This window comes from Ammospiza caudacuta, chromosome 22 (assembly GCF_027887145.1).
Source record: "Ammospiza caudacuta isolate bAmmCau1 chromosome 22, bAmmCau1.pri, whole genome shotgun sequence".
Taxonomy (NCBI): Eukaryota; Metazoa; Chordata; class Aves; order Passeriformes; family Passerellidae; genus Ammospiza; species Ammospiza caudacuta.
In genome coordinates, this window is record NC_080614.1 from 9,564,483 (window position 1) to 9,578,596 (window position 14,114).

Genomic DNA, 14,114 nt, shown 5'->3' on the forward strand with positions numbered 1-14,114 from the left:
GAGCCCTTCCAGCTGCATGCAGGGCAGGTGTGCATCAGCAGGAGTGCAGCAAGAAAATGCCTGATTTAAATCCTGCCACATCCCCTTGCCAGCCCCGGGATACAGCTGAGCTCAGCTGCAGCCCTGAGCTCACAGAGGACAGCTCAGAGGCAAACACGCAGCTCTGAGAGCTCTGTGCTCTGGTGACAGTGTCCATGGAAATGCAACACGCAGTAAATGTGGGTCAGGGAGGCCTTCCTGAGGCCTGGCCATTCCAGGGCCCTGCACAGCACTGCGTGATTCCATCTCCTCACCTTAAAAGGGCTTTGGCTGCTCCTTGTTTTGGAACGTCCTGGCCTTCTCTGGATGAGACACTAAAAAAAAAAAAAAAAAAAAAAAAAAAAAAAAAAAAAGCAAGAGTCAGAGTGAACACTTAATACTGCAGTGACATTGTCCACTTTGCACAACTAAAACCCTAAAACTTCACTCAGCAGGAAGTGCTTCCCATCTCTGGAAGAAATTAAAAAGACACTTCTTGTTAAAAACGATTTCTTTTTTATAAATATAATTCTTTATTCATTAAACAATATGAAAAGAATCACAAAACTTTACTCATGGGGGGAAAAAAAAAGATTGTACAATTTGATTTATAAAAGCTGAAGTGAAAAATGAGTTATTTCCAGTGTTAGCTTTCTGTAAAACATATAATCATACCATTGAATTGTTGGAATGCACTTGACATTAAAAAAATGAATAAAAATCAGTATCAATAATCACTTATGGGAGAAACAGACTGTAAGAAGTTACTCCATGGAGCTGCCTTTGCAAAGAAAGGTTAATACAAGCTCTCAAGAAGGTGCACACCTTCTATTAATAACTTTCACAAAATAAAAATAGCCCTGCTTCCTTGGCCTACAGCCCAGTGGATTGCTACCATTCCTCCTCATCAGATTTGCTGCTCATTTAACCCTTTTTCCCATCCAGTCTCTTTCTTTCCAGTCATAAATGTTGTATATTCAAAAATATTTGGTTTTCATTTAGCAAATACTAAGAATTAAAGAGTTTAACAGAAATTGTGTGGAAAAAAATACACTTTGGAAAAACCCCCCGAATAGCTCCATTCACCAAGGAAGACATGGAAACTTTAATGGATTTTAATAAAATCTCAGATAAATTTTGGGGTAACCCACTAGATAGAGACTTCACAAATAAACCCTATTTTCACCTGCAAAGAACAGTAGCTCCCTGGGGAAAAGCCCATGTGCTTATTTCAAAGTGCAAATGAACCTTTCAGTGTTCATTTCAAGAGATGCCAAGATGCCAGCCACGTATTACCAAGCAAGTGTGCAAAAATAGAAAACTCTAATGCCACAGTCACCTGTAAGACAGGAATAAACTCTGTTATTCATAACAATATAGCTACTCTCTCATAGGTCACTTTTTCATTAAAACTTGTTCCCTCACACCAAATACAAAAGAACTGGAATGAAGTTAACACAGGCATTTTTGTTTAAAAATAAAAGATTTCTCTGCTAGCTAAACCCAACAATTCCTCTGAGCACCAGGCTTTCCCTCAGTAATTATTGCCCTCTCAGGTTTACATTCACCTGGAGAGCAGAGCTGTGCCACACTCTCAGCCTGCCCCATGATTTCCAGAGCCCCAACACACCCACGTGCACAGCACCATCACTGCCCTGAGACAAGGGCCTGGCCCAGCCAGGCTGAGCAGGGCAGGGATCGGTGTGGTACTATTGTCTTTTAGCCTGAGAATTACATACAATTAGACAGAATTTGGCAGGCAGTTGATTTAACAAGTCCCCCGAAGTGCCTGTGAGGTAGTTACATGCCAGTAAGCACAAACAGGGAAACCGAGGCACTTCAAGGTGAAGTTATTTGTCCAAAGTCTCAGTGAGAAGCCAGAGCAGAGCCAGAAAGGGCACAGTGGGCTTGTGGCTCCTCCTGAGCTCCAAACACAGAGCCCAGGCTCAAACACCAGAGGTGTGCAGGCCAGAGAACCCAGAGCAGAGCCAGAAAGGCCACACTGGGCTCATGGCTCCTGCTGAGCTCCAGACACCAAGCCCAGCTCACTCAGGCTCCAGTGTCAGAGGTGTTGCAGGCCAGAGAAGCCAGAGCAGAACCAGAAAGGCCACACTGGGCTCGTGGCTCCTGCTGAGCTCTGGTTACTGAGTCCAGCTCACCCAGGCCCAAACACCAGAGGTGCTGCAGGCTATGGATCCCCCTGAAGGCCGGAGGCGTCAGGGATGGAGCTGCTGCTGGCACCGCAGGAACAAGGACATCGTGTGTGACAATCCAGGCTGTAAAGGCCACGCAGACAAAGGAGGGACACTGTGGCATCACCCCAGCAGAGCCTCATAATCCACGTACCAGACGAGCTGGCCGGAGCTGGGGCTGACCCCCGAGATGGGCCACTTGTGGGGCTCGCGGCCCACCCTGCTGAGCAGCGTGGTGATGTCGTGCTTGCCCCGGCCCAGCACCAGCACGAACACCTGCCTGGCCCTGTTGATGAGGGGCAGGCTGAGGCTCATCCTCTGGTGGGGCTTCACGGGGCTCTCGGTCAGCACCACCGTGGGGGCCCCTTCCAGGCCGTGCTCGGAGCGGGGGAACAGCGAGGCCGTGTGTCCGTCCGTGCCCACGCCCAGCAGCACCAGGTCGAAGCTGGCGTTGGCCACCAGGGCCGCGATGTCCTGGGCGTAGAGCTCGGCGCCGCCGTCCTCCTCCACGCAGAGGCGGCCGTTGAGGTGCACGGGCATGGGGTGGATGTTGAGGTAGGGCACCCTGACGTGCTGCAGGAGGTGCCGCTGCAGGCCCTGGAAGTTGGACTCGCCGTCGGTCAGGGGCACGCAGCGCTCGTCCGCCAGCCACACGTGGCTGTGCTGCCAGGGGAAGCCGTGGTGGTGCCTGGCCAGGCGCTGGAACAGCCCCACGGGGCTGGAGCCGCCCGACAGGGCCAGGTGGAACTGCCCCGAGCGAGCCACGCTCTGCACGGCCGCCGCCTCCATGTCGGAGGCCAGGCGGGCAATCAGCTCCTCGGGCCAGGCCGACACCAGGGGACTCTGCCGGAACTGGGACTGGATGGCCCTGAACTCACTCGGCATCTGCCCGCCGGGGTGCAGCAGCTCTGCCGGCTCTGCCAGGCTGAACTCCACTCCCCCGGCCACCATCTCAAAGTCCAGCAGCTGCTGGTTCTCCACGCCGCCGGGGTAGAGGCGCGGGGCCAGCCGGGACGTGCTGTCCAGCAGAGGCGTCCAGAAGGCCCAGGAGGCCAGCAGGCTCTCCGTGGTGATGAAGAAATCCTTCCTGCCGTGGTAGATGTGGGAGATGAGGACGGAATAGGCATCCCTCTCCTTGATGGGGCTGTACATGTAGAAATCAGACAGCGGCTGCCCGAAGATGTGCAGGTCTGAGCGAGCTCCTGCTTCCTTCCAGCTGTCCTTGGGCATGGCAGGCTGGAAGAGGTTCCTGCTCACCAGCACTGCAGGGGTGTTGAGAGCGCCGTGCCCGAAGTAGAAGATGATCTGCTTGGGCTTGCACTGGCTGTGCCCTGCGTCCCTCAGCGTGCCACTCTGAGGGCAGTAGGCCCTGTTCCTGAAGAGCACGCGGGCGTAGCCCACCCGCTCATCCAGAGCCTTCCCCGAGGTGAGCAGGAACGGGACCCCTTCCCAGCGCAGGCTGTGGCTGTGGATCAGCACCCCTGCAATGACAGACAGCCCAGCACACCTCAACAGCAGGCACTCCTCTCCATCACTGCCAACCATTGCCCCCTCAGCTCCCTTGGCACCCATTGTCTCTAGCTCCCCATCAGCCCTTCCACGACTTCACTGCCTGCCCAGAACTCCATGATCCTTATGGTCCTCTCCCACCCAGGCCATCCATGATTCTCACTCCCTCCCAGCTATCCCACTTGTTCAGCCTCCTTTCATCTGGCAGGAAACCAGTTTGTGAGCATGAGCATCATTTAGACAATTCTCTTCCTGTTCACAGCATGGCTGGAGATGGCCTCGTGGTTCACTCACCACAGAGATCAAAGCTTTACCCCTCAACTCAAGTTTATGGGAAGGCAAAGGAGGTTATAGGCTACTTCTAAAAACAGTGCAGAGATTTTATAATAATGGGCCTTAACCCTTACACTTCCCATTCCCTGGATCCCTGGTTAACTGACACAAGAGCATTATCTTGTCCAGTTCCCACGTCAGGGGATGCCTGGGCACATCCCTGAGTGAGCAGCGAGCCCCAGAGCCATGGGGCTGGCCCTGCAGGGCTCACAGCTCTCACTGCTCCCCGGCCCAAAGCCTCACCTGCAAAGGTCGGCGTGGTGCTGACGTGGCCCCGAGCCTCGGGCAGCTCCTCCTGCACCTGGCTGTCGTAGGCCTGGTACTGTCCCAGCACAGCACTGCTCCTCTGCAGCCCCCACAGGGCCTGGAAGGCCTGCAGCTTGTGCTGCACCACCTCCTGGGCGCTGCTGACGTTGGCAGGGAGCTCCATGATGAGGAACAGGAGGGCCTCAGTGAGGTGGTTCTGCAGCACGTCCCGGATCACCCCGTACTGCTCGTAGAAGCTGGTGCGCCCTGGGCATGTGGGGAAGGCAAAATGCTGCACAGGGCACCTGGTTCCCTTCTGCATCTCACTGTGGGGCCAGGGACAGCAAAGCTCCGAGCTCCTCTCTCCCCACCCAGCAATTAACCCGATGCAATCAAGCTCAGGGAATGGGTGTCCTGTCACTGGATGTGTGCAGGGTCTGGTTGGACAGAGCTTTGGGCAACCTGTCCTAGAGCAAGTAGTCACTGCTTGTAGCAGGACAAGAAGGTTTTCCTGTCCTCAGAAGGCTCTGGCTGAGCCATACCCTTGGGAGACAAAATTTCGTGCACAGAGCCAGGCTTGCCTTTCCCTGCCCGGCCTGTCATGCAGGTGGGGACAGTGGGAGAAGGACAGGGCACTGCAGCAGTGACTCAAGGCTGTGTGTCAGCAGCAGCAGGCTGCATCACCACCACAGGCTTTCCCCATGACTGATCATTCATCTCCCCCCCAATCCAAAGGCACATTCAGCAATGGGATCAGTGCTGCAGACTTGCTGGGAGCCAGGCTGCCAGCTGAAGCTGCACAGGGGAAACAGACATCAAGTGACAAATGACATCAAGTGACATCAAATGACAAAGGTGTTCGGAGAGGGGGGCACAGGGAGCAGCCGGGGCTGTGCACAGACAATGCTGCTCTCCCTAAATCTCTCTGCAGTGCACCCCTCTCCCACAAACAGGCTCTGGGCTGCCAAACCAAAGATTACCAGCCCAGGTTTGACAGGACTGCATTAGCTGAGCCTGTGTAGGCTGAGGGAGGGAGGCAGAGCTGAAGGGAGTGGGGAAGCAGCCCTGCCGGTGCAGCAGCCAGGGCACCTGCCTGGCCAGGAGTGCTGCAGGCAGAGCCCAGCCCGGGAGCTTTGTGCTGAGCACTGCAGAGGGGATGCTGCAGCATTGCAGCAGTGCAGCCGTGCCCTTCAGCAGGAGCTGCCTCTCTGTCTGGGACTGTCCCTCTGCAGTGCTCCTCCTGCCACAGAGAGGAGGGCACAGACACAGGCACACAAACCCAGACTGGCCCAGGGACAGACACACCCAGGCAGGAGATGCACGAGCACCTCCCAAAGAGCTGCACAAAGGCACACTGGGGGTGAGCCTGGGGGCTGGCAGGACAGCAGGACAGCTGGAGTGGCCTTAGACTGCACCAATTCCCAATCTAGGGCTGTTTACCAAGAACTGGGGTAGAAAGGTCAGCGATGCCCCCAGAGCTCTGCAGCAGAAAAAGCTGGGGGGTTCTGCCCCTGCTCCCAGATGAATTACAAATGGAATTTTTCCTTAGAGGCAGCAACTCTACCTGGAAGTGAGTCAGTCTCCAGCACAGGAAGGGTGGGACAGTCCCTCTCTGTTTCCCCACACCATTCACCTGCTCCTTCTGTATTTCTGTACCAGCACCACCTCAAGGGCCCCCTCCCCCTTATTGAGGAGCCTGCCAGCTCTCACTCACTCACCCTGCACACTGCCTCACCAACCTTTAGCATCCACAGTCTCCTTCAAGACAACCTCCACTCTTTCCACATGGTGCCGGTTCCAAATGGGGTCCAGAAACTGTCGGTTCTGATCCCGAAAAGGCAGGATATGGGCCACAGCCTGTGAGGGCAAAATCCAAAGACCCAATAAAAACTCAGCAGACTCCCAGAGTGTGTCTGCCTCCCTGCCCCATGCAGCAGAGCGGGTCAGAGAAGAGAAAAGTAGCAGGAGAGGCTGCAGTGATGCACAGCAGGGTCACCAGTGGATGTGTCCAGAGCAGACATTAAAGGTCCTTCTGAGGAATTTTGAGGTTTCATGTGAAAAGGCTGAACTACAAACTGCAGAGCACTCAGTTTATATCTGTCAGAGGACAAAGGGCTGAGTCAGATCATCCTGGGACTAATGTAAGGTTCCAAAGTGCTGAAATACATGCTTCAGATGCTTACACCACTAAAGCCATCTGCTCTTTTAATAAAATAATATTTAAAAAAACCCATTTAAAATAAAATAAGCCCCCAAAATAAAACAGAAGAATTGCCCCCTCTCAGTGGCGATGCTCTCCACAGCTGGACATGCAACTTCTGAGTAAAACCTGGCCACCTTTCCATGGCTGGAACAGGCAGCTTTAAAGTGTGGCATCACATCCCTGAGAAGCAAGGATGGCATGTCCTTGAGCACCCTCCCTCTGGGACAGTGCAGCTCCACATCCTGAGCTGTACCTGCAGCAGACAGCCCTGCAGGGCAGGGAGAAACCTTCCCTAAGCATCCCCCAGAAGTAACATCCCATCAGCTCCTTATCATATCAAATGGAGGAGCGCTTCCAGAAGCCATGGCTAAGCAGAGAGGCCTGTGTGGAATGAGATGTGGAGCTGGGAGAGGACAGGTGCTGCTCACTCAGCGAAACCAAACCCTGACCTTGGCGAGGAGGCCAGAGGAGCTCTGCATCTCTGCTCCAGGCACAGAGCCCAGCCCTGCTCCGCAGAAGGGACCCTCACTATCCCAACAGGAGGAGCCCTGCTTTGCTCTGCACGCTTCCCCTGCTCCCCCAGGACAGAGAAACAGGACTCCAGGAGGCCCCGCATGGATTTGGGAGGGGAACAACGCTCCCTCCAGACGCAGAACCGACCACGAGGAGCCCCTGGGGCTGGCGGGGGCTGCTCACCTGCTTGCCCAGGTAATGGTCCACTCGGTACATCTCCTCCTCCCTGAAGAAGCCTGCCAGCTGTGCAGCCAGCTGCTGTGCCGAGGGCAGGTCGTGGCCAAAGGGCTTTTCCAGCACCACGCGCAGCCAGGCCCCGGCGCGCGGCCGGCAGCTGCCGTTGATGTGCCCCGCGATCTCCGTGTAGGCAAAGGGCGGCACGGAGAAGTAGAAGATCCTGCCAGCCTCCTCCAGCCCCTCCTGGCCGAGCAGGGTCTCGATCTCCCTGTTCAGAGCTGCGTAGTTCTCGGCGGTTTTCAGCTGGTGGTACTGGCTGAGCTTCAGGAACTGGTCCTTGAGCACGGCGCAGCGGTTGGGAGGCTCGTCGGGGGGACAGGACAGCTTCTTCAGCACGTCAAACATCAGCCTCTGCCCCGGCTCCAGAGCTGCCAGGGCCCCCCCGTGGAACGTGAAGCTGTGGCCGCTGCTCACTTGGTCCCTGTAGAGCTGGAACAGACCCTGCCACAAGTACTTCTTGGCCAAATCCCCCGTGGCTCCCAGCAGGATCACGGAGATGTGGCCCTGGGAGGCTCCAGCTGGGGATGGCAGGGCTCCCACCAACAGCACCGTGCACAGGACCCTTCCCAGCATCGTGGGGAGAAGAGGCAGAGCCCGGAACACTGGAGGCCAGGAATAAAAACACAAATCAATCCATGGTTTAACACTGCGAAACACAACACAAGGTACGTGCTTTCCCCAGAGAGCCAGGGGTCTCTGCCTGGATCCTCCACCCACAGCCTCTCCTCCCCTCCATGATCTGAATCAAGGCAGTAATTTGGGCTCCTGACAAACCTGCAGCCTCCCTCTGCACAGCAGAAGTGAAGGCAGTGTGTGCTGCAGGTCCTTGGGCAGCACATGCACTGCTCCCACAGCTTGGGGGTGTCAGTGCCTCTGCACAGGGAAACAAACCCATTTCCATCCAAATCAGGCTGGCCACAAAGGAGCACACGGGCTGCACCCTGAGCACACGTGCCTGCACCCTGAATCCTGCTGGGGCCTGTGCTCAAACACTGCCTGGCTGCCTTGGCATGGCTTCATGTCAATATTGTCACAGCAGCTCAGGGACAAACACGACCACTGGCAGCCCAGGCTCTTCTTCTCCCACTTGTGGCTCCTGTGCCCCACCACTGAACTGGGTCTGATGGCTGCTGGCAGACTGGGGTGATAAAACAGCTCTGGGGAAGAAGTGCAGTCCCCAGACTGATGTGAGCCAGTCTAGGTGCTGCCCCGTGGTGCTGTGTCTGTGGCCAGGTGACAACCTGGGCTCTGTGTTCTGCCTCCTGCAACCTTCACTATTGAAGAGCAGGTCCTGTTCTGGCCCTCTCCACTCAGTGTCCATTCAAACCACTGCAGCCAGGCCAAAAAATCCCTCTGTTCACACTCATTTATTCAAAATAAAGTTGTTTTTATGAGAAAGGACACATTTAGCAGTTACCCTGAGAAACACAGCAATGACTTTGCATCTTAAGAGATGTAATGTCACTGAAGAGAGGTTTAGTCACTCCTGTATGGGTGACTAAACCACTGTGCTGCTCTCATTACAGCATGTATTATTTCAGCAGCTCTCTCACTGGCTATCTCCTTCCCTTAATGTCATTTATAAGCTGTGTTTAGTTTAGGAGCAGAGCCTTCACAGCACACAATGTTATTTACTTCTTTAAAAACTTTGAGCTCTGGTCAATAAATGGTGATAACTAAATAACCACAAGGAACATCTAGACATCTCTCCCTGCCTGCAGCTTGAACTGCTCTGCAGAAATCTTGTGTTTCTCTCCAGCAGACTCACCTGTAACACAGGAGCTCTAGAGACCACAAAAGCAGCTGGAGATTTTCCTCCTGCCCAGCCTCTCTCAGCGCAGCTCCTGCTCCTCCTGTGTCTCTGGGTGTCTCTGCTCAGTGCTCAGGTGTGCAGCACAGGTAAGGCAGGCTGTTCCCTTCCTGGAAAACGGGAGGAAAGACCCAATTACAACAGAGAAAAAAACAGAAGTGTCTGAGCCAGCAACGAGCCAGCAATGTCCCAGCATATCCCTGCTCGCACTCCTGCCCTGCTGGCTGTGCCAAAGCCTTTGGCTGCTGTTTGTGAGCAGGTAAAACACAGGCACGGGTGGCAATTCCTGCTCCCAGGCAGCTACATGGAGCTGAAATGCAGCCTGGAAGTTTAACTCCTCCCTGCCCAGCCCTCTGCGGTGGCTGTGTCCCCTCCCTCCCTCCCTCCTCTCTGCTGTCTGAGCTCCCTGGACCCACTGAAGGAACACACCAGCAGCACTGGCAGCTGCCAAGGGGCACTGCTGAGGCCGTGCCTGCAGAATAAATGATTCTCTGCTTCCCCCTCCCCTGCTGCGGGGTTATAACCCAGATGACAAAGTTTCTCAGTGCAATAAATGGCTATTTACACTTCCTGAGCAACCTTTGTTCCAGGAACCAGAGGCACTGACACCCTGGCAGCCCTGCACAGTGAGGAATGGGATGGGTCTGGGTGGGCCATGCTGCCCCAGACCCACAGAAAAAAGGGAATTAGCCAGGGAACTTCCCGGCAGATTCAGCCACAGTCACGTGTGTTCCCAAACCAAAGGCAGTTTCACAACCCTCCCAATTGCAAAATATTGAGCTATACTGCACAGAATAAAGTAAACCCAGCAGTGTTTGTTTACTGCTTTCATATCAGCTAAGCACCACTGCTCCCATTAAAAAATAATACTCCAAAAATCCCCCAGCCAGGCAGAACAAAGTTACTCAGGCTTCAGGAAAAGCCTCCTGGGCCTGATCCACATAAAACACGCAGGAGCTTGGCCCAGCAGCCAGGCTGGGCACTCCCCTGCACAGCCACTGCAGCTCCCCTTCACAGGAGCTCATTCCAGGTCTCCAGGAAAAAATGCAAAAGGTATTTTTGTTACTGTTGTATCCCCACTGAAAAATATTCACCAGGTGCACAGCCAGAAGAGCTGGACTTTGATGGTCCTTGGGGGTCCCTTGCAGCTGAGGATATTCTGTGATTCTATGGAAAATGCAGCATGGCCTGGGGCTCCCACATGAAGGAAAGGGCTCTGGGATTCTCTGAGGACTGGGAAACCCCACTGGTGTTCTGTACTGCAAACACCAGGGCAGCAATGAGCTCACCATCGGCTGCTGCAGAAGCCAAGGCTTAATGAGGAGACTCGCATTAAAAGCAGGATGAGAGGTGCAGGAATTCGTGTTTGGCCCGTCTGGCTCTGACTCAGCCTCACTCCGTGTGCTCTGGCCCCAGCATCGTGACAGCAGCCAAAACCCTGGAAAGGCAGGACAGGGGACTGTGAGGAACCCAGCCCGGTGCGTGGGCAGCGCATGGAACACGGGGATGAGCTCAGGGCTGGCAGGGCTGAGCCCACCTGCGACAGGGATGAGCCCACCTGTGACAGGGCTGAGCCCACCTGTGACATCCATGAGCCCACCTGTGACATCCATGAGCCCACCTGTGACAGGGATGAGATCAGGGGTGACAGGGCTGAGCCCACCTGCGACAGGGCTGAGCTCAGGGGTGGCAGGGATGGGCCCACCTGTGACAGGGATGAGCTCAGGGGTGGCAGGGATGGGCCCACCTGTGACAGGGCTGAGCCCACCTGTGACAGGGCTGAGCCCACCTGTGACAGGGATGAGCTCAGGGGTGACAGGGATGAGCTCTGGGGTGGCAGGGATGGGCCCACCTGTGACAGGGCTGAGCCCACCTGTGACAGGGCTGAGCTCAGGGGTGGCAGGGATGGGCCCACCTATGACAGGGCTGAGCCCACCTGTGACAGGGATGGGCCCGTGACAGGGCTGAGCTCACGGGTGACATCCATGGGCCCACCCGTGATAAAGCTGAGCCCCGTGTGGCAGCGGCTGTCGCAGCTCCCGGATACCGAGCAGGGCCCGCCCGCCGCCCCCGCACCGGACGCTGCAGCTCCCCGGCCCCGGGAAGGCCGGGCCGGTGCCCGGGAAGGCCGGGCCGGGCTGCGGACCCGCGGGCTGCGGGGCAGCGGGGCCGGGAGCGGGCAGGGAGCGGCCGGCCCGGGGCTGCACCGCGGTCCCTCCGCCCCGAGCTCCTGCGGCCGTGCCTGCCCCTCGCCGGAGGCCGGGAGCATCCCCCGTTCACCCCCGCATCCTTCCGTCCATCCCTCCATCCCGCATCCCTCCCGCATCCCTCCATTGCCCACGCGGTGCCGCAGCGGGGCGGCCGGTGCGCGCTGCCGCAGGGTATAACCGGCTGACCGCCGCGCCCGGGCTGACCCCTCCCCGGCCCGAGCTGACCCCTCCGGCCCCGGCTGACCCCTCCCGGTCCGCTCCGGTCCGCCCCGGTCCCGACTGCGCCCCCGGCCCGGCCCCGCTCACCGCACCGCGCCGGCGGCGGCGGGCCCGACACACAGCGCCCCGCCCGCCGCGCCCGCCCCGCGCAGACTCTGTGGTTGGCGGCGGCTCGTGCCCGGCGCCGGCGCTCGGGCGGGAGGAAAAGCCCGCAGGGCTGAGCGGCTCTGGGGACACGGGGACACAGAACCCCCCCGGGGGGACACAGAACCCCCCCGGGGGACACGGGGACACAGAACCCTCCCGGGGGGATACAGAACCCCCCGAGGACACACGGGCCCCGCCCAGCACCGGGAACGCTCGGTTTGCCCGTTCAGAGTGGTGCAAACCCCAGCTCAGTGCCACCTCTCTGCACCTGGCTCTGCTCTGCGGCTGCAGCACCAAAGGGCAACAGAGCCCCACTGCAGCAAACTCGCTCGTGTACATCGTGTTCCCCACTCCTAAACAAAGAACCCCTTGCTGTGGAGCACATTTCCACCGCAATGCCAAAGCACAGCCCGTGCCCCGGGTTTAGAGGGGCTCTGGATTGATAAACTGTCCTCTCCAGCTTAATGCTTCCTCCTCTGGTACACCATCTTTAAACACCACCAGAACAGCTCTTTTTCCTATTGAGCTTTTTATTTGCTTGTAGAACATCTGTCTCCTTAATGTCCCTTTCCTTGCTAGCTGCCTTTTATTCCTTTATTACCATCACATGTCTCGTCTGTCACACTGGACCTTTTTCCCTTAAAGGCACACGCAGCCGAGGAAGACTGAAAAGGCTTTGACAAAAGCACACTCTGATCCAAGCCATCATCCTTACAAAATCTTACTTGCCCCAAATTATGAGATGTTACAGCTCCTTAATGAAACAGCTGAGATATTTTTAACATGGTCAAAAAACCTATTTTATAATCTGACCTTCAGCTCAGAAATAGCTGCACTATTTTTTTTTTTTAGTTAAAAAAGAAAAAAGACTGCATAAAGCAAACCACCCCTACAGTTTCAGCCTCAATATTTAAAGTTTGGCATCATACAACTAGCTGAAAACATGGTCTCTCAACAGAGGATATTAAATGACTGCTACTCCCAATTTCCAGCTCTGTCTGTAATAATAACAAACTTGAGTGACCAGAGGCTGATTTGTGATTGCAGGGGAAATCTGTTTAGGAGTTTAGGAGTGGGGAAAAGGATGCACAGAAGTGGGTTTGCTGCAGTGGGGCTTCATTTCCCTTTGGTGCTGCAGGTGGCACTGGGCTGGGGAGGGTTTGCATGCTCTGAACAGGCAAAGGGAGTCCAGCAGGGCGAGATTTGGGTGAGGGAACCTGAGAGGAAACTTGCCTGTTACCTGCCAAATTGCTCAGCCTCTGCAAAGGGGTTTAGTGCCAAAGAAGCGGAGATGTGGCTGTGAAGGACAGAGTAATTTCTGGGATGATTTAGCTCCTTGGTCTGTGGTGTTCTGTGGGCTGGGAGCCCTGTGTGCTGCAGAGCTGCTGGAGCTGGGCAGGGCTGTGCTGGGCATGATGCTCTCCAGTCCTGGGCTATCCAGGGCTTTGGGTAAGGCTGCAAACCTCTGCTGTGAAGCAATGAAGAACAGCTGGACAGCAGCTGGGGTTCTTAGGAAATAAAATTACTGCCTTGGGGCTCCTCCAGAAATGGTGGCAGCAGCTCCTGAGCTGGTGTGGGCAGGGTAAGAAAGAGGGGCTTTGTTATGGCTCTGGGGCAGGTGAAGGACTCACCTGCTGGGCAGGTTCTGGTTTGTGGTCAGCCTGACAGGCAGAAACCTCCAGTCCAGTTTAGGAAGTTTAGATATAAATGCTTTGTCCTGTTTGGCGTCAAGCAATGCCACTCTGTGCATCCCAACTCCACACGGGAGCAGCCCTCCCCAGACCCCTGCTCAGGCTTCTGCTGGCCAGCTCGGCTCTTAAAGAGCTTAGCACCCAAGTACGGCTGAGACACTCCAAGGTGAGAGAGCATTAGAGTAATGCTGCCGCTTAGCAGCTTGTGTTTCTATTGTTTCTTGGCTTTCCTCTCCCGACTGTGGCTTTTAAACGACAAAATCCTGGCCCAGGGATTGCCCCTGGGGTGCGCAGCTGGGCTGGGGGTGCCCTCTGGGACGCTGCAGCTCCCAGTGCAGCTGGAAACCGCACACGAACAGGGCAGGGGGAAAGGGGATGGGGATGGGGATGGGGAGAGCTCATCCTCACCCTGCTCTGCCTGAGTCAAACAGAAGTGATCAATCCGCTAAGCCGTGCCTGCGTTCTGCCTCCTGCCCTGAGGAACTGATGCTCTCATCGGCTTGGTCAGCAGATTAAAGATTGAGTGCTGGCGTCTTCCCCAGGTGTTCTGCACTGGGACGAGCTGCCTGCCGGCTCTTCCTCAGTCTCGGGCTAAAGGAGGGTGGAAATGGAGGCTATGGGCTAAACGTGCTGCTCCTTCCTTGGAAAATGGGGAAACCTGAGGTCCTAGATCAATATTGACTGGTGAAGGATGGCACAGTGAGCCTTTGGGCTGCCAGCAGGCAGTGCTGTGCTGGTTATCAGTTTGATCAGTTTTATCAGATTTATCAGTTTGATCAGTTTGAT

General features: G+C 55.9%; 1 protein-coding gene across 1 annotated transcript; it reads right to left on the reverse strand.

Annotated features, from left to right (window-relative positions):
- Positions 1 to 598: 598 nt before the first annotated feature.
- H6PD (hexose-6-phosphate dehydrogenase/glucose 1-dehydrogenase) lies at positions 599 to 10,469 on the reverse strand. The gene is made up of 6 exons (XM_058818821.1): positions 10,351 to 10,469; positions 9,020 to 9,171; positions 7,198 to 7,853; positions 6,038 to 6,155; positions 4,296 to 4,565; positions 599 to 3,691 (listed from the first exon to the last, which is right to left on the reverse strand). The coding sequence occupies exons 3-6, from the start codon at positions 7,822 to 7,824 to the stop codon at positions 2,334 to 2,336; spliced, it is 2,373 nt and encodes a 790-aa protein (XP_058674804.1). The 5' UTR covers positions 7,825 to 7,853; positions 9,020 to 9,171; positions 10,351 to 10,469; the 3' UTR covers positions 599 to 2,333.
- Positions 10,470 to 14,114: the final 3,645 nt, after the last annotated feature.